This window comes from Xenopus tropicalis, chromosome 9, assembly GCF_000004195.4.
Source record: "Xenopus tropicalis strain Nigerian chromosome 9, UCB_Xtro_10.0, whole genome shotgun sequence".
NCBI classification, from domain to species: Eukaryota; Metazoa; Chordata; class Amphibia; order Anura; family Pipidae; genus Xenopus; species Xenopus tropicalis.
Window position 1 is genome coordinate 68,780,383 of NC_030685.2, and position 17,906 is coordinate 68,798,288.

At 38.8% G+C, this 17,906-nt stretch overlaps 1 protein-coding gene across 2 annotated transcripts in view; it reads left to right on the top strand.

The window, feature by feature from the left end:
* The window catches only part of lrp2 (LDL receptor related protein 2), a 111,155-nt gene that overhangs the window by 52,349 nt on the left and 40,900 nt on the right, over positions 1-17,906 (top strand). Inside the window, exons 26-43 of one of the 2 annotated variants that reach the window (XM_012971045.3) lie at positions 576-590; positions 2,301-2,549; positions 2,677-2,888; positions 4,319-4,503; positions 4,832-5,060; positions 5,309-5,486; positions 5,948-6,076; positions 9,308-9,474; positions 10,429-10,572; positions 11,102-11,211; positions 11,553-11,730; positions 12,707-12,920; positions 13,690-13,929; positions 14,379-14,567; positions 14,746-15,666; positions 16,292-16,457; positions 16,964-17,122; positions 17,395-17,684. In XM_012971045.3, the coding sequence (XP_012826499.2) occupies positions 576-590; positions 2,301-2,549; positions 2,677-2,888; positions 4,319-4,503; positions 4,832-5,060; positions 5,309-5,486; positions 5,948-6,076; positions 9,308-9,474; positions 10,429-10,572; positions 11,102-11,211; positions 11,553-11,730; positions 12,707-12,920; positions 13,690-13,929; positions 14,379-14,567; positions 14,746-15,666; positions 16,292-16,457; positions 16,964-17,122; positions 17,395-17,684 (3,975 nt within the window). The remainder of the gene's footprint in view (positions 1-575; positions 591-2,300; positions 2,550-2,676; positions 2,889-4,318; positions 4,504-4,831; positions 5,061-5,308; positions 5,487-5,947; positions 6,077-9,307; positions 9,475-10,428; positions 10,573-11,101; positions 11,212-11,552; positions 11,731-12,706; positions 12,921-13,689; positions 13,930-14,378; positions 14,568-14,745; positions 15,667-16,291; positions 16,458-16,963; positions 17,123-17,394; positions 17,685-17,906) is intronic. The other variant, XM_002936756.5, reaches the window with a different exon arrangement.

Here is a 17,906-nt window from a genome sequence, read left to right on the forward strand (position 1 = left end):
GCTTCTGACCCGCACTACCCCACTATTATAAGGGTAGGAGAGGGGCCGGGGAGAGAGGACTACGGTACAGCCTTAGGCCCCAGTGGCTGTGGAGTCTGCTGTATAGATACTGTAGTTACACCACTGTTGTTTTCTATGACTTTTGGTGTTTCATGTGACCAGTTGTTGGGAATCACGCATGAATTTCATGAGAATAATCTTTCAAAATTGTGCATTGGGATTTCTGTTTCCTTCGCAATTTATTATGTTATTTGTACACAGATTCTTTTGCAAATGGTGCCAACCAATTTAATGTGAATTGACTTCTGACTGAAAATTTTTCATGATTCAATTATTTGCTAACATCCAATAAGATTGCATGAATTGTAGTGATGCACAATTAGACATAATCAAGCCTGTTCTCTTAAATCATTACCTTCTTGACTTTTCTTTGCACATCACGCAAAATGCATTTAATCATTTCTTCAGATCATTATTGGGATTTATCAATTAATCAAATGGGCATGATTGACTTGTGATTTTTAACTTGTCCACTTTTCTCTTTTTCTTTCTCTTAAATCGATGCAAATTTTCAGATGAATATCAACCAGGTACTGTAAATTTATCCAAATTATTCTTTGTGATTATAAGTGATTTCATTTAAATATGAATTTCATTGTATAGGCTAACTGCGTTTGAAAACCAAAATATATATATTAACAATTTTTTTTCTTGACTATTGCAGTATATTGTTTTCTGTTAACACATCTGTATGCATTAGAGGTATTCTGGGGCTAATTTACTAACTTAATGCTAAATTGCACCAGTGCAGTTATAGCCAATCACATCTTTGTCTTATTGTGTCGTTTATAGTAGACAGCTCACAACATACTTCTGGTTGGTTCCTATTACTAAATGCACTAATGCAATTTAGCATCTATGTCATTAAATTAGCAACAGCATATCTATATACACTATAAAGTCAAATGTATTTGGACACCTGCCTGACAAACATTTTTATTGCCAAAGCAAGGGTATTATTATGAAATTCATCCTCCCTTTGCTTTAATAACAGCCTCTACTCTTCTAAGACGGCTTTCTACTACATGTTGGACCATAGTTGATTATATATGCTTCTATTCAACAACATGAGCATTCATGAGGCCTAGCTCACTTTTAGCCCAATCAAATCATCCCACAGGTGTCCAGTTTGGTTGAGAGCTGTCAGGGCCTGACGGCCCTAAATCAGGACCAAGGAGGAAGCTGAGTTCAGAAAATCCAGTATCCAAGGGGTTAAGCAAGTCTCCGGCAAAGGATTGTGGCAGGCAGCAATCAGTGTAGTCAGGAGAAAAGCAAAAAGTCAGGAATTGGTAGATCAAACCAAAATAGTAATTTAAATGGACCCAGGAACTTTACAGTGAAGACCTATATTTGGGCATTTGGCCAGAAGTTTCACACCAGACACCAAGCACACCACGATGATGCCACACACCTATGCGAGGATGTCACTGCATCACTGCCACGTCCCACATGTTGGCCATGGGCGGCACCAACTTGGACACAACACCATGGACGATTTTCTGCTTTGTTCCTGACTACATTGCTTGTCGCCTTCCACAATCTTTTGCCTGAATTTGGATACTTTTGGCTACTAATCTGTATGGATACATTTGGCCATATAGTGTTTGTTATACAGAGCAGGGCTCTGTGAAGGTCAGTCAGGTTCTTTTACTCCCAATCCAGGAAACCCATTATGTACAGACCTCACTTTGTTCATTGGAGCATTATTGTGCTAAAGAGCCTTTCCCACACTGTTGCCATAAAGTAGGAAGCACAGGATAGTGAATAATGAACATTTATGCTGTAACCTTAAGGTGTGCTTTTAATGGAAACTTTATATCCCATATACCCTGCCCCAGACCATAATTTCTTCTCCGCTATAATTTACAGTCAGCATTATGCAAACAGGCAGTGTCCTTCTGGCATCTGCCAAACCCAGACTTTTCTGTCAGACTGCCAAGTGGTAAAAAGCCGTTTATCACTCCAGAGCCATGTATTTTCCTCCAGAGCCCACTGAAAGTCACCTTAGTTGAGGCTTGGCATTGCATATATTTTTTTGGGTGGGGAGGGGTTGCCTCTGATCACCCATATGTCCTTACAGATACATTTGTCCATATAGTGTTTATTATACAAAAATTTTATTTTTTATGTTTCACCCATGAAAATGTGAAATATACAGGTGTCTTTGAATGTAATGCTTTTTTTAAATATATATATATAATAAACATTATTACATTATTTTCCTTTAAACTTTTAAACAGATCAGGAGAGCTGTACTGATAATAATGCTGGGTGCACTCACCAGTGTATCCAGGGACCATTTGGAGCACAATGCACTTGCCCAGAAGGATACAGTCTCTCAAATGATTCCAAAACCTGTGAGGATATCAATGAGTGCCTGACACCTGGGTTTTGCAGTCAAACCTGCTACAATGAAAGGGGATCATACAGGTGTTATTGTGAGGACGGATACATTTTAGAACCCAATGGAAGAACTTGCAAGGCCGCAGGTAGGATATAACTAAATGGCCCCAAAGAGTCCACTTTTGAAATAAATGCTAAGAATCAATATATTTAGCTATTAACTGCTCTAAATGTAACATACCATCTCTCTTTTCTGTATGTTATAATATACAGGGTCTGCTAATCTCTTGCTTCTGGTGGCTAGTCGTAACCAAATCATTGCTGACAATATCACCACACAAGCACATAACATTTATCCAGTCATCCGAGATGGGAGAACTATTGTGGCTATTGATTTTGATTCAGTTACCAATCGAATTTTTTGGTCTGATATTGCACAGGATAAGATCTGGAGTGCATTTGTAAATGGTACAGACAGAAAAGTGGTAAGTGACATCTTGGTTTAATAAATTAAATTATAACGGGACACTACAGTATATTAGCCTAACTGTTATAAACACCATCTCATCCTACTGTAACTGTTACTCCATATCCCTTCCCAGATGCTATTATCCCACTGCTACTACAATGCACAAGCTCTCCCTACTATACCTGCTATCTCACAGCCACAGTCTCTTCCCAGAGGCTATTATCCCACTGCTACTATAGGCACCATCTCTCCCGACTATACCTGCTATCCCACAGCCCCAGTCCCTTCCCAGAAGCTATTATCCCCCCACTGCTACTATAGGCACCATCTCTTCCTACTATACCTGCTATCCCACAGCCCCTAGTCCCTTCCCAGCAGCTATTATCGCCACTGCTACTATAGGCACCATCTCTCCCTACTATACCTGCTATCCCACAGCCACAGTCCCTTCCCAGAGGCTATTATCCCACTGCTACTATAGGCACCATCTCTCCCTACTATACCTGCTATCCCACAGCCACAGTCCCTTCCCAGAGGCTATTATCCCACTGCTACTATAGGCACCATCTCTCCCTACTATACCTGCTATCCCACAGCCACAGTCCCTTCCCAGAGGCTATTATCCCCCCACTGCTACTATAGGCACCATCTCTCCCTACTATACCTGCTATCCCACAGCCCCAGTCCCTTCCCAGAGGCTTTTATCCCACTGCTACTATAGGCACCATCTCTCCCTACTATACCTGCTATCCCACAGCCACAGTCCCTTCCCAGAGGCTATTATCCCACTGCTACTATAGGCACCATCTCTCCCTACTATACCTGCTATCCCACAGCCACAGTCCCTTCCCAGAGGCTATTATCCCACTGCTACTGTAGGCACCATCTCTCCCTACTATACCTGCTATCCCACAGCCACAGTCCCTTCCCAGAGGCTATTATCCCCCCACTGCTACTATAGGCACCATCTCTCCCTACTATACCTGCTATCCCACAGCCCCAGTCCCTTCCCAGAGGCTATTATCCCTCCACTGCTACTATAGGCACCATCTCTCCCTACTATACCTGTTATCCCACAGCCACAGTCCCTTTTCAGAGGCTATTATCCCCCCACTGCTACTATAGGCACCATCTCTCCCTACTATACCTGCTATCCCACAGCCACAGTCCCTTCCCAGAGGCATTTATCCACACTGCTACTATAGGCACCATCTTTCCCTACTATACCACTATAAACAATTATCAGTAAATTATCAGAATTGTCTATTTTTGTAGCTGTGACAAGTAGCTGCTACTAGTAGCTCCGTGTGGTAGGATCTCTTACATTAATGTTTTTAGTCCTATACTGTTATGTGCATTTGGGAGGTACAGTGTGCAAATGTGAATAATTCCAGTACTGAGATAATAATTGCCAACAAAAGAACTGTAATAAGTGCTTTTCTGTAGATTTTCGACAGTGGTGTCACGGTAACAGAAAGCATTGCTGTTGACTGGGTGGGACGAAATCTATATTGGACCGACTATGTATTAGAAACAATCGAGGTCTCTCAGCTCGATGGAACACACAGAACTGTGCTCATTAGCGAAAATGTGACAAATCCAAGAGGACTTGTACTGGATCCCAGAACAGAGTAAGATACAATATATTGTATAAGGCTATTGTATGTAAATGTGTTACAACTTTTTCACTTTCTTCTGTTATTGCACAAAGGTTGAATTTCTTTTTAAACAAAAACATTTACTTTTGATTCCAAGGAATGCTGTGAGTTCGGCTACAGATGGAGCAACAAAAGTTAAATATATATATTGCGCTGATGCAGGAAAAGCAGGAATGCAGGAAAACATTTAAATTCATATCTTGCATGCTGTTTATTTCTAACCTGATATTTTTCAAACTTGTCAGTTTATAATTATGATAGTAATTAAAATTATATTAATAGTTGTTATTTTGTGTTTCAGTGCTCATGTCATGTTTTGGACAGATTGGGGTAGAAACCCCCGAATTGAAAGAGCCAGCATGGATGGCAAAATGAGAACTGTAATTGTTTCCAATAAGATCTACTGGCCCAACGGCCTTGCCATTGACTACCCCAACAAACGTCTTTACTTTGCAGATGCCTACCTTGACTATATTGACTATTGTGATTATGATGGCAATAACAGGAAACAGGCAATGGCCAGTGATCTGGTGAGATAATTATTTTACTTGTAGCTGGCTCAAAAAAGCTAATCACTAATTGGTTGCTCTGTGTTACTGCCCAGGTGCAAATTTACACAGTGTTTATAAATGAGACCTCCTGAGATTAAATTTAGCCAACAGCTCTAGAAATCATAATCAGTATCCAATGAGTTACAGTTTCCTCTTTGGAAACAATTTGTGGGACTTTTTTGGGGACCATCAAACATTGGTTTAAGTGTTTTATTTTTTTCCAATAGGTGCTGCAACATCCACATGCTATTACCATTTTTGAAGACTATGTTTATTGGACTGATCGGTACACCAGTCGGGTAATTCGAGCCAATAAATTTCACGGTGGCAATCAGACTGTCATGATTTATAATATTCATCAGCCACTGGGGATTTCTGCAGTTCATTCTGTCAAACAGCCTGGAGGTGAGATATCAATGCCATCCTCAGGTATATTTATTCTACTCCTTAAAATGCATGTAGGAGGTAGTATATCCATGCTTTCCACTATACAATATACAACAATAAAGAGGAGCTGCCAATACCAAATCAATGTGTTGATTGTACAGGGTTCAATAGTTTGTGGCATGATAACCAAACCATAACAAATGTGCTTTTTTCTTACTTCTCCCAATGAAAAGCCACAAGTTGAGGATCACTAGTAACGCACTTAGTTTAATAAATATTATAAATGTAGGAATACAATGTCTTGTCTCTGACATTAAATGGATATAATGTTCAAGGTTCTACATAAACAACAGAGAAATATTTTGATCTATTGCTCTTTGGGCCAGGACTTTCTAGTCTGTGCCTGTCTGAATAATCATTAAAACTGGGTTTATTACAAAATTTAATGTTTTAATGTAATCTTTTGTTTGGATCCATAGGTGTCAATCCCTGTGCTTTCAATCCCTGCAGTCATATTTGTTTGTTATCGTCCATTGGGCCGAAATTCTATTCATGTGCTTGTCCCTCTGGATGGACACTGGTTTCAGATTCTGTCAACTGCCAGAGAGGTAACGAGAGTTATAGTTCTACACATCCTTTCAACTTTTATTGTTTTTGTCTTGCTTCATTTATGAGACTGCTCTGTAGCAGCTGAACATCAAGGGGGTATGCAATAAAAGGCACTAAGTTTGCCCAGGAGCAGTAACCCATAGCAGCCAAGCAGCAGGTAACATTTTCTGGTCACCTGTTTAATAGCAAACATCTTATTGGTTGCTATGGGTTACCACTCCTGGGCAAACTTAGTGCCTTTTATTACATATGGAGGCAAAAGTTGGCTGATTGAACTTCCCACACCAGTCAGTTGAACTGAAGAAGCTGCTCAGGTGAGTAGTGAAACGTCTTCAATAATTACTTAGCAAGTCCAGTTGCTCTAGATTTACTTCTATTTTATATTTAAGATCCAAATCCATTCCATCACTGGAAATTCCTGGAATTTAGAAAAGATTATTAATTAGAACATGTTTATTTACAGAACAGTTTGTTATTTATACATTATATTTAGTACTAAGGGAAAGATCTTGTAGAGCATTTTGAAACTTTTATTTGATGAAAACGCGGGGTTTGGCCCATGAGGACCCATAAGGACCCATTAATGTTTGCTGTTGAGCAAGAAAAATCTTAATGGTCATAATGGTTGGCTGAACATTATAGTGCATGGAGCCTTTGGAACCTAGCTGTGCCACCGCAGTGTTCCAAACATGTATATGTGATAACTAGGAATGCACCAAATCTCTGGTATTCAGCCAAATCTGAGTCTTTTAAAGAGCACAGCTATGTTGTGACACTTGCAAACCCATAATGAGTGCCACAACTTGGTAATTATGCACATGTGGGATGTAGGAGGGTAAATCGCATCCACTGCTCCTACATCAAGGATTCAGGGATTTGGCTGAATACCAAACCAATAGGTTCAATACATCCCTAGTTATAACAAATCAAGAATTATAAAATACTGATGACCCATGTGTCCCATGTGTGAATCAGCAAATTTTCATTTCATTGGCCTGAATGCTAAATATGCTGCCAGGGTATATTGAACAATTAGCTGTTCTTAGTGTATGTCAGGTCTTAACAGATTATGAGCCAGTTATAGAGCAGTGATATTTTCGTGTTTGTGTTAAGTGTTGAAAAAAGACACCAAAATAGACTTTTTATATGTGTGAAAGCACCCATAATAACAGCATAAATTCTAGACATTAATAGAACTGTTATTTTATAGGCATAGCAAATTTTACAAGTCATTTATCATAGCTGTATTGGTGGAGGAGGTACACATAGGTGTCCCCCTACCTGCCCAAGTTAAGGAGCAGCACGAAACACAGGCCACAATGAGGCCCAACTCTATTTCAGGTGGTAAAGGGAGGGCTGGCTGGCATCCTGTGATATTGCACTGGCAGAGAGCATTCCCTAGGGCACAAGTGCATGGTACATGAGCACTAAGAGGTGCACTTTTGCGCTTTCCCCCCGAGCAATAAAATATAAAAAAATATGCTAAGTCACAGAGGAGTTCCATTGCCATTTAAAAGCATGGAGCCAAAGGTTGAGTGCTTTTATACGGTCAAGACTTTCAAGTCTCCACTCCAGTCTCCGCAATGCTTTGCACACTGTAGTTCCCCTTCAGTGCAGGTCTGAACAAGTAAGACATTATGGGAAATTGAGTCTTGGCTGGAGGGGAGTAATCAGCTCAGTTCCAAAAGGTTTAAATTGTATATCTAGTCAGAACCAGCAGTGCAGAAAATAACAAAAGAGAGATAGATACTGCTTTCCGATGACCACAGTGATCGAAAACACCATCAATATGAGAGTGGGCCTAATTTAAAACCGGAATACAATGCATTTAACTTCTGTACAAGGAATGACAAAGGTTTAATGTTCTGGAGTGTGTCTCTTTTTTTTTTTATATGTAACTTTATATATTAAAATAGTCTAAAATGATTCCTTTTGCACTTGACTAGTGTCAGATCTGGTACATTAGGTACAAGAGGGGGAATTATTGTCACTCCTGGAGCTTGTAGATAACTGTAGCTTGCCGTACATAATGACCCTCTTGTGACATTTTCACCCGAAGCAAAGTGCACTTAACAGAGAAGCTTTTACTATCTCCCAGGTATGAAAGACTTGATGTTACATGCCTGTTGCCAAAGGGTCTACATTGATTGTTCTCCTCATTGTGAAAAGATTTTAATTATTGCTAATGATTGAGAAAATAGACCTTTTGCCCGCTTGTCTTCAACTTATTAGGAGCCTAATCCTTGATGACAGTGTTAATTTGGTTCTCCAGCTCAAACTTTCAACAGGATGATTAAATTTAGATACGCTCGTTCGGCGCCCATTGTCTTCATTTCAACATAGTAATATCCAGGATCTTAAGATCTGTAATTGCAGTGAATAAATAATAAAACAAAATATGTTAATTAAAAGCTAGTTCTTGGCTCCTTTTTTAATTGAATCTTTTTCAAAGTGCTCTCTGCTGGACTGATCCTGAGAACAGTTGAGTGAATTATTTTTTTAACTTCAGTCAAGATCAAGATAGCACATCTGAACCTATGTGATGGCTTAATTATGGTTCACTTGTTTAAAGAGATACTGTCATCCCCACTTTTTAAATATTTTTGGTAAAATATCATTTTCTTAAACTATCTTAAGAGTCTACCTCTAATGCTTGCCATACATAGACCAATACATGATAAAAACTTGCCCCCCCAGACCAAGTTGTCACCTTATTAGCCATTGTTTGAAGTCCTTTCAATGGCCTGTCTGCCTGATTCTGGCTAAAAATCTATGAGGCAGGTTTAAAAATCCAGCTCACTGAGGACCAGAAGGATGCAGTACTGTCTGACTGTTCTCCATATGCTCCTATTATATATTTTTTTCCTTTTAAAGTTCCCTGCTTAATGTTCCATGTGACCATGTTATTAAGAGTCCTTTATTATAAGGGGGCTAGTTTAATTCATGATCGCCTTTCATGAAGAGGCTGGAAGTGTATATAGAATCTGTGAACACAGGCCTCAGAGAAGAGGTAAAGTTGAGGAAGGGGACACCTAAACAAGGAAAGGTGAAAGCTCTGCTGGAGACATCTGCGGCCAGGAATCCATCCTCAGTGCTATCTTACACTAAATATAATATTGTCTTATAACTAAGAAAGGGATTAGGCATCAAAATGCTATATTTATTTGTGCATTCCCCATTTTTTGCAGCTAGATTAATCTGATAACCATAATATCCCACTTTTCTTCCAGATGAAAAACCTTTCCTCGTTGTAGTAAGGGATAGTATTATCTTTGGGATGTCCCTTAACCCTGATGATAAAACCAATGATGCCATGGTGCCAGTGGCAGGAATTCGTAATGGGTATGATGTTGACTTTGATGATTCAGAGCAAATGATCTATTGGATTGAGAATCCTGTAAGTACCACTTAGCTCTAAAGTCTAATATTCATGTTTGCTTGCCTGCTCATCTATTCTGAACAAGTCCTTCAAAACTAGTCTGTTTGTTGTTCAAGTTGGGTTCCCATGACCCCCTATTATAAAGTAAAATTTCCTCTTACAATGGAAAACAGTAAATGAATAGAAAATAATTATCTAATACTAGCTCCATGTCTTTGCTGGCCCCTACATGAAAAAAGTTAAAAAGGACATTACCACTATCTTAATTGTTTATCTTTTGACTATATAGAATGTCTTTTTTTTCAGTTACATATTTAAACCCAATCCATAACCCAGAGGTTCCCAAACCTGTAGCAGTCACATGGGGGTGGGGGTTCAGAGTGAAGGTTAATTAAAGTGAGTTTTTGGAAGAATGTCTGTTTGTTCTCCTAGATACAACTGAAATACCAGTTTGCATTGAAAAGAACTACTGGTGTAAAAGGGAAGGGGGATGAGAATGTGCGGTGTAGTTAGGAGGCTGGTAGGCGGTGTGTGGAGGCCCCAGTGCAAATTTAGAGGCCCTGTAAGGCTCTGGTTAAATTTCTGCCAGCTTGAAGTTATTTAGGGTAAGATCTGGGGTGACCACATACATGTGGATCTATCTAACCATTGCCATAACCTATATATGTTATAGTGAAAATGTTCCTGGTTGGAAATCATAAGAAGCCATGAAGGCGTGACATGACTATATAAAAGTACAATGCCACAGGCCAGGATTTTTTCCATTCTGCAAGATACATGATAATTATTTTTAAATTATAGCTGAGACTTCCCCTTTAAAACTGATCATGTTAACATTTTAAAAGAATAGCTGTTTATCACTGTATTTAGCATTTTTGTTCCATAGTGCTCCCAAAAGATTCTGTTGACCATAAAAAAAGTGATCACTTGAGACAACAATTTACTATTGCTAAGATTTGTGATTTCTCCTAGGGTGAAATTCACAGAGTGAAGTCAGATGGAACGAACAGAACTGTATTTGCTCCGGCAGCGATCATTGGTGCACCTGTTGGTTTGGCTTTGGACTGGATTTCAGGAAATCTTTACTACACAAACCCACGAACTCAGTCTATTGAGGTACATTTACATAAACCCAAGTCATGTGAGTCCAGCAGTCCAGATATTTTAAACTCATTAATTAAAAGGGTATTTGGTACCAGGAAGAATGATCAGATTTACGATTTATTGTGTTGTTGATTATTTTCTTGAGAAATATCTTACTTGGGGGTGTAGCCTTACTAGCTGATGTTAGCCCCTGTGATATCAATCACTCTATTGTTTTTTTACTTTCAACAACAGCACAAACTGCATATTGATAAAGAGGAACTGTTATGGGCACAAACATAGTCCCAAAATGTAGAGGATACTTCAAAAATGGGTTTTGTTATTTTTTTGCAAGATGAAATTTTTTTTTATTGTGCACAAATTGCTGAAATCAGCCAGTTAGAATGGGCAAAATCTGTTGTAAATCACAGCATCACACACACTGTACAACAGATTTATTAAACATCTGCTAAGTGTTTTTTTATAATAGCAAACTGACATTTATAATAACAAACTGACATTTATAATAGCAAACTGACACTTGATTTTTTTAACACTGAAGGTAATAAAACTACGTGGAGAAGTGAAGCACAGAAAAACTCTTATTACAAATGATGGAACACAGACAGGAGCAGGGGCACCTATTGGTATTGCTGTTGATCCAGCCAGAGGGTAAGATTTATAAAGGGTAAATCTCCCTGATAACTGTTTATCATTGGAATGTTTCCAAAGGATAAGAAATCATAATTCATTTTGTTCCCCTGCCAGGCTGCTCAGGCTGCTGTTTTACCCTTACTTAACATGCTATTGTTTCTCAGACAAGCAACACAGGATTCCTTATCACTTTCCTTTGCTATTCTTATTTCAAATCAGGAGGTGTCGTATAGATCCCCCCTCCTCTCTGCCATGTGTTTACCTTCTATAATTCCTTTCTTTTTCATTCAATCATATTGTCTGCACCTTTACTCCCTTTGCCAATTTTATAATTAAATATTAACATTTTTTTTCTTCAGAAAAATGTACTGGACAGACCAAGGAATAGATGGAGGGACCCCAGCAAAAGTTGCCAGTGCTGATATGGATGGCTCTAATCCATCTGTCCTGTTTACTAATAACTTGGATCATATTGAATTTATTACAATTGACACTGCAGAGCAAAAACTTTACTGGACTGTTACAGGCACTGGTATGGTGAGTATGGCATTTCTAGTTAATCCCCTTATCTTCTAGAAAACTGTTATTGCCTTTTGCAGTTTCATCCTCCTATACCACTCCATTGTTAGACGCTGACTGAAAGATTGACTTGTTTATCAAGATTGACTGGTATATTTAATAGATTTGGCCACCAAATTGGCTCATTAAACAATAGTTGAATCACTTATTATCTATGGCCTAAAAGGGCTTGATGGGTTGATATCTAGCTAAGCACTAATCAGTGCCGTCTTGTATTTTGCCAGCAGGGATTTTCCTGCAAATATAAACTAAATGTATGCCTTACTATTATTTTTGATTTTTTTTATTTAGCATAGGTTAAAGAGCAACCTGGAAATGTAGAATCTGTAGTGCAGACAGACAAGTACATAATAACCGGCAGTTTAGATAGATTCTATGTTCAGTTTAGGTAGATGCTATGTTCTATGGTAGGCAAACAGTTAATGCTTATGCCCACAAGCCACTATCATCCTTGATCCCAGTCCTTCCTTGCTAACTTTGGCTCCTTTAATAGACATTCCGTGAAGTAATACAGCCACAAAACTGAAATACCATCTATTTATTATATCAGCCTGTCAATAATAAAACATCAGGTCTTTGTTAAACTGGAACCTCAGTTCCAAATGGAAATCTACATTGTCTAAAACTTTGCTGACCTGCAAACCAAATTAATAAATAGTTGATTATTGGTCCCTAAGGTGGCAGTATTTAACATTGAGCTTATTTGTGTGGTCCAATCCAATTCCCCAGGACTTCATGACACATCCTCTCATACAGAGATTACTATACCTTTTTCTCTTGCACAAAGGTTTTTTTAAATTGAAGAATCCATAGCATAATTGGCTATAGTACTATATTTTCTATCAGTGTAACAAGCATACATGTTAGCTTTCCTCGAGGAATGTTTTCAGCAAAGACTTTATCATGCAAATAAAATACAAAAATGGTCCTTTAGATTGAAAGAGGAAATATGGATGGTACAAACCGAGTTACTGTGGTCAACCATCTCTCCCACCCTTGGGGAATAGCCATCCACGAGGCTTTCCTTTACTACTCTGACCGTGATTATGAAGTTATCGAAAGGGTAGACAAGTCTACCGGAGCCAACAAAGTTGTGATGAGAGACAACATTCAGGGACTGAAGTGCCTGCGTGTCCATTACAGAGACAGTGAGTATCCTGCCTGTTCTGCAAAGTGTGATATTTTCAGCAGTAATAAAGATTAAAGGGGGGTTAATATTACTGGCTAGACACCTGTGTAGATGTATTGTACTGAAGAGAGAAAAAAGTACATGGCCATGAATAGGCATTACCTGTTTTGTAAACATACTGAATAACTCTGTGTAAAGCTGGTCATTAATAAAAAGACAATTTTGTGGATATGTGTGCCGAAAGGACTGATCAAACCCGATCAGACCAGCCATTCTTGTACTATTATAAGAATTATTAGTCAATTCATTAGTATGGCAGTTTTGGCTCAGACAAACCACAATATGACCAGTCTTTCCTTTGAACAGCCATATTTCCAAGATACTAGTCTGTCTGTTAATGATTCATTGTTATGAGTTGACCAATCATCTGCTTTAACTGAAGTGGCGATCCATACTTAACTGGTTATTTTTAGTTATTACCATGCCATGGTGCATATATTGTTTTTTTTCTAGATGCAAAAGCACACCTGTTTCAGTGCCTTCAGTGCCTAACTAATCTGCAAACTGTAATCGTTCAATTAATATACTTTTCTACATTCCAGAAAGGTGTTTGTATGTAAGAAGTGCAGTGTTTTTAGCTTAAAATGAAATTGTAGGAAATTCCAATGCTTTGTTGATTGAGATGTTACTCGATTATGTTTTAGGCCCGGAAAGGCTTACTCTCACTGCACTATTGGTTTGTATGCAATGTACACATTTTACATAATGTCTTTCTAATTCCAAAATAGACTCTGCTGGTTCTTCCAATGGTTGCAGTAATAATCCAGATGCCTGTCAGCAGCTCTGCTTTCCAAAACCCCAAGGACAGTTCTCTTGTTCCTGCGCAACAGGTTTCAAGATAAATGCTGACAACAGAACTTGCTCACCATACAGCTCCTTTATAGTGGTTTCCATGCTAACAGCCATCAAAGGGTTCAGCTTAGAGGCTGCTGACCATTCAGAAGCAATGGTGCCAATGGCAGGTCGAGGTAGGTAACTATTCAAAATATGTATGCCATGTGGGAGAACATGGCATATTCTTTATCAAAAAAAGTGATTTAGAAATCCTATAGATAATTTAATATAGATCCAAAAAAGCCTTACTCATAGACACCTAGAGCCCAACCTAATTTTAGTCTTACTCTTTCCTATTGGACATCCTTTGAGAAGAATGGTGAAATAGTCCCCCTATACTAATAGATCCTCTCCATTCCTGCAAAAATTTGTTCCAACTTACAAAGACCTGTAAAGGAACAATGCAACACCTTTATATGTTGATGACATCCTTTATCAGCTTGGTGAGGTAACTGTTTAATCTACAATACAACCCAGTAATGATTTTTCTGTCCCTCAGTGTTATGGTCCTTGGTTTATGTAGTCATCTTCAGGTACATGCTATTTCCTTCAAACAGTTTTTCTGATTATTTAATTCTATTAGGTCGCAATGCCCTTCATGTTGATGTTCACATGCCTTCCGGATATATTTATTGGTGCGACTTTAGCAGCACACCTGGAGCAAACAATGGAATCCGCCGAGTTAAACCTAATGGCTCTTCTTTTAGAAACATTGTGACAGGTGGAATAGGAAGGAATGGAATCCGTGGAATTGCTGTTGATTGGGTAGCAGGTAGGTGAAAGCAGTCAGTGACTATTTTTGCAATATTCCATCTTAGATTACATTTACATGCAAATATTTTGCCTTGATTTTTACTGTCTGTGTGTTTTCCTCCAAAAAGTCCATTCTTATATGTGAATGTTGTTTTCCCTGCATGGGGTTAAACACAGTTTTAATTTTATTTTAATAGGAAATCTCTATTTCACAAATGCTTTCTTGACTGAGACCTTCATAGAGGTGTTGCGTCTGAACACATCATACCGTCGTGTTCTAATGAAAACTACAGTAGACATGCCACGGCACATAGTGGTAGATCCAAAGAACAGATACATCTTCTGGGCAGATTATGGGCAAAGTCCTAAAATTGAACGGGCTTTTCTTGACTGCACCAACAGGACAGTGCTGGTGTCTGAAGGAATTGTTACACCCCGTGGTTTAGCAGTGGATCGCACCAATGGTTATGTTTACTGGGTTGATGACTCACTGGATATGATCGCTAGAGTCAAATCAGAAGGAGGTGAAACAGAGATTGTGCGCTATGGCAGCCGGTATCCCACACCATATGGAATTACAGTCTTTGAAAATTCCATCATTTGGGTGGATAGGAATCTGAAGAAAATCTTCCAGGCCAGTAAAGAGCCTAGCAATTCTGAACAACCTAGCGTCATCAGAGACAATATTAACCTTCTGAGAGATGTTACAGTCTTTGATAGTCGCTATCAGCCAACTTCTCCACAGGAACTGAACAATAACCCATGCTTTCAGAACAATGGAGGATGCTCACATTTATGCTTTGCCTTGCCTGGACAGCAGACACGAAAATGTGGGTGCGCTTATGGCACATTAGCAAGTGATGGAACCAGATGCGTCATATCCACAGATGACTACTTGATATTTGCCCTTGAAGGTTCTATTAGAAGCTTACTTTTGGATCCTGAGAATCACAGCCCTCCCTTTCCTCCAGTCAATGTTTTCAGAACAGCGGTGGCTCTGGATTATGACAGTTTGGATAACAGAGTGTATTTTACTCAAAGTTCTGGAGCTGGACGTAGCCGGATCAGTTATTTTAGCCTCAGTTCCCCAAGTGGTCCTCGTACAACAGTTGCATCAGGTACAGTAAATATACTTTTGATATAACTAAGATGTAATGTTTGTTTGGCTTTATTTTATGTATTTGTTCAAAGAAACTTTCTTAAGAAAAGGATTGTTCCTAGAGATATGAATGTAAGTGCTGGCATCCCAAGCAGGCTCAATGAGACTATGCCACCTTTAAAATGATCAACTCATAATCACCCATAATCAGTTAGATAGTTGAAAGTTGACATTTAGAATTGTCAAAAAAAATGAGTGGATCCAAGGGTTTAGATTCCCAGTGTTTGTAGTGGTGATAACAATGGGTGGGATCACTATGGGTTGTGCAGGCACATATCAAAGGAAGCAATTAGGCTCCCCAATCTGTGCACAAATCGACTTTTCCTCCATATTGTAAAGTATTGTAAAACTCGCTGTGACTAATCACATTGTGTCTTTGCTCTTTTGCTCTTAGTGGCCTAAGGATTTCTCTATAGTCCTAAACTATGTGCCTATCCAAATTCTATTCACAAACTTGTTCTTTCTGCTTGCTCTGTACATATACCCTGTAATGTACCATAGCTCTCAAAGGTCTACATTTCCATTTAATATGCAATACACCTTAATCCTATTTTGACTTCTTTGGAATGTATTTTTTGTGTTAGATTTGGGAGCTCCGGATGGCATAGCCTTTGACTGGATACACAAAAGAGTTTATTACAGTGACTACTTAAATCAGACCATAAACTCAATGGCAGTGAATGGGTCAGATCGCACTGTGATTGCACGTGTACAGCGACCTAGGGCTATCATGCTGGACCCATGCAGAGGGTAACATTCATTTATTTCATCATTGTGTAGGGGCTAAAATATTTTATTCTGGGCTGTTTATTTTTACATTTTGAATTGTTTGTGTAAATACTTGTTTTTTTATGTCTTCACCTAATTCATTTTAGTTGGCCATGTATAGCCGATTATCATGTAAGGGGTTGACTATTTGGGTAAGGACCCTCCTGGGCCAAGGATTTGCCTTTCTCCAGACAGATCTGCAAAAGAGCCTTATGGGATCCAATCTTTGACTTGTTGACAAATTCTTTTTTAGCTTATTTTGGCCCACCCCTTTGGGTGACCAAATTGGACAAAGATAAGTTCATTTGCCAGCCCACTTGGGCTATGTCAGGGCCCCTGTTTTAGCTGTATTCTGTATATAAAGTGGGTAATTATGTATCTGTGGGTTGGGGATTTCCACTGTGCTGTTCAGACCATGTAATAAAGACATATATATGACATATATTTTCTTAGATAATGAAACACTGTTGGTTTGTTCTAATTGTTAGATATATGTATTGGACTGATTGGGGTACGAACGCCAAAATAGAACGAGCTACACTTGGAGGAAATTTCCGGACAGCAATTGTAAACACCAGCCTTGTCTGGCCAAATGGACTTACCCTTGACTATGAAGAAGAACGGCTGTATTGGGCTGATGCAAATTTGTACGTATCCCTTAATTCTTCATTGATCAACATTCTCTATTAAGATGTTATGATAGCAATGTTATGATAACACAATATTTTTGTTTTATATGGGTACAAGAAGTAATCGTTGATTTCAAACATATTAGATAAATAACTCATTATTTATTTGGTCTATCATTTCTTTATGTCTGTTCATTAACAAAATATAATTTACAGATAAAATCATGCAAAATAAAAAAAAGATATTTTAGAGAAAAACAAGTATTATGTTTTCTTTGATATCTTCATAGGCAGAAGATTGAACGCTGCTCTTTAACGGGGACAAACCGAGAAGTGGTTGTTAGCACAGCTGTGTATCCATTCGCCATGACCCTTTATGATCAGCACATTTATTGGACTGACTGGAACACCAGGAGCATTTACAGAGCCAACAAGCACGATGGTTCCGACCAGATAATTATGATACAGAACCTTCCTCAGCGTCCCATGGATATTCATGTTCTGTCCAAAAATAAGCAGCAGCAGTGCAGCAGCCCTTGTGATCAGTTCAATGGTGGCTGTAGTCACATCTGTGCCCCAGGTAACCATTATACTTTGCAAAATGTTGTAGTGGTAAAGATAAAGCACAGTTATGTAACAATGTATTTTTGTAACTATTAATTACCAGTATGCAGCCCCCTCACCTTACTTATTTTGTTATCAGGGGTCCATTATTCAAGGGGATTATATAAAGGTTACCAGATTTCCAAAGTGAAATCCGGGGCCATGAATGGGCCTACGGTGTGCACAGAACATGGCCCCT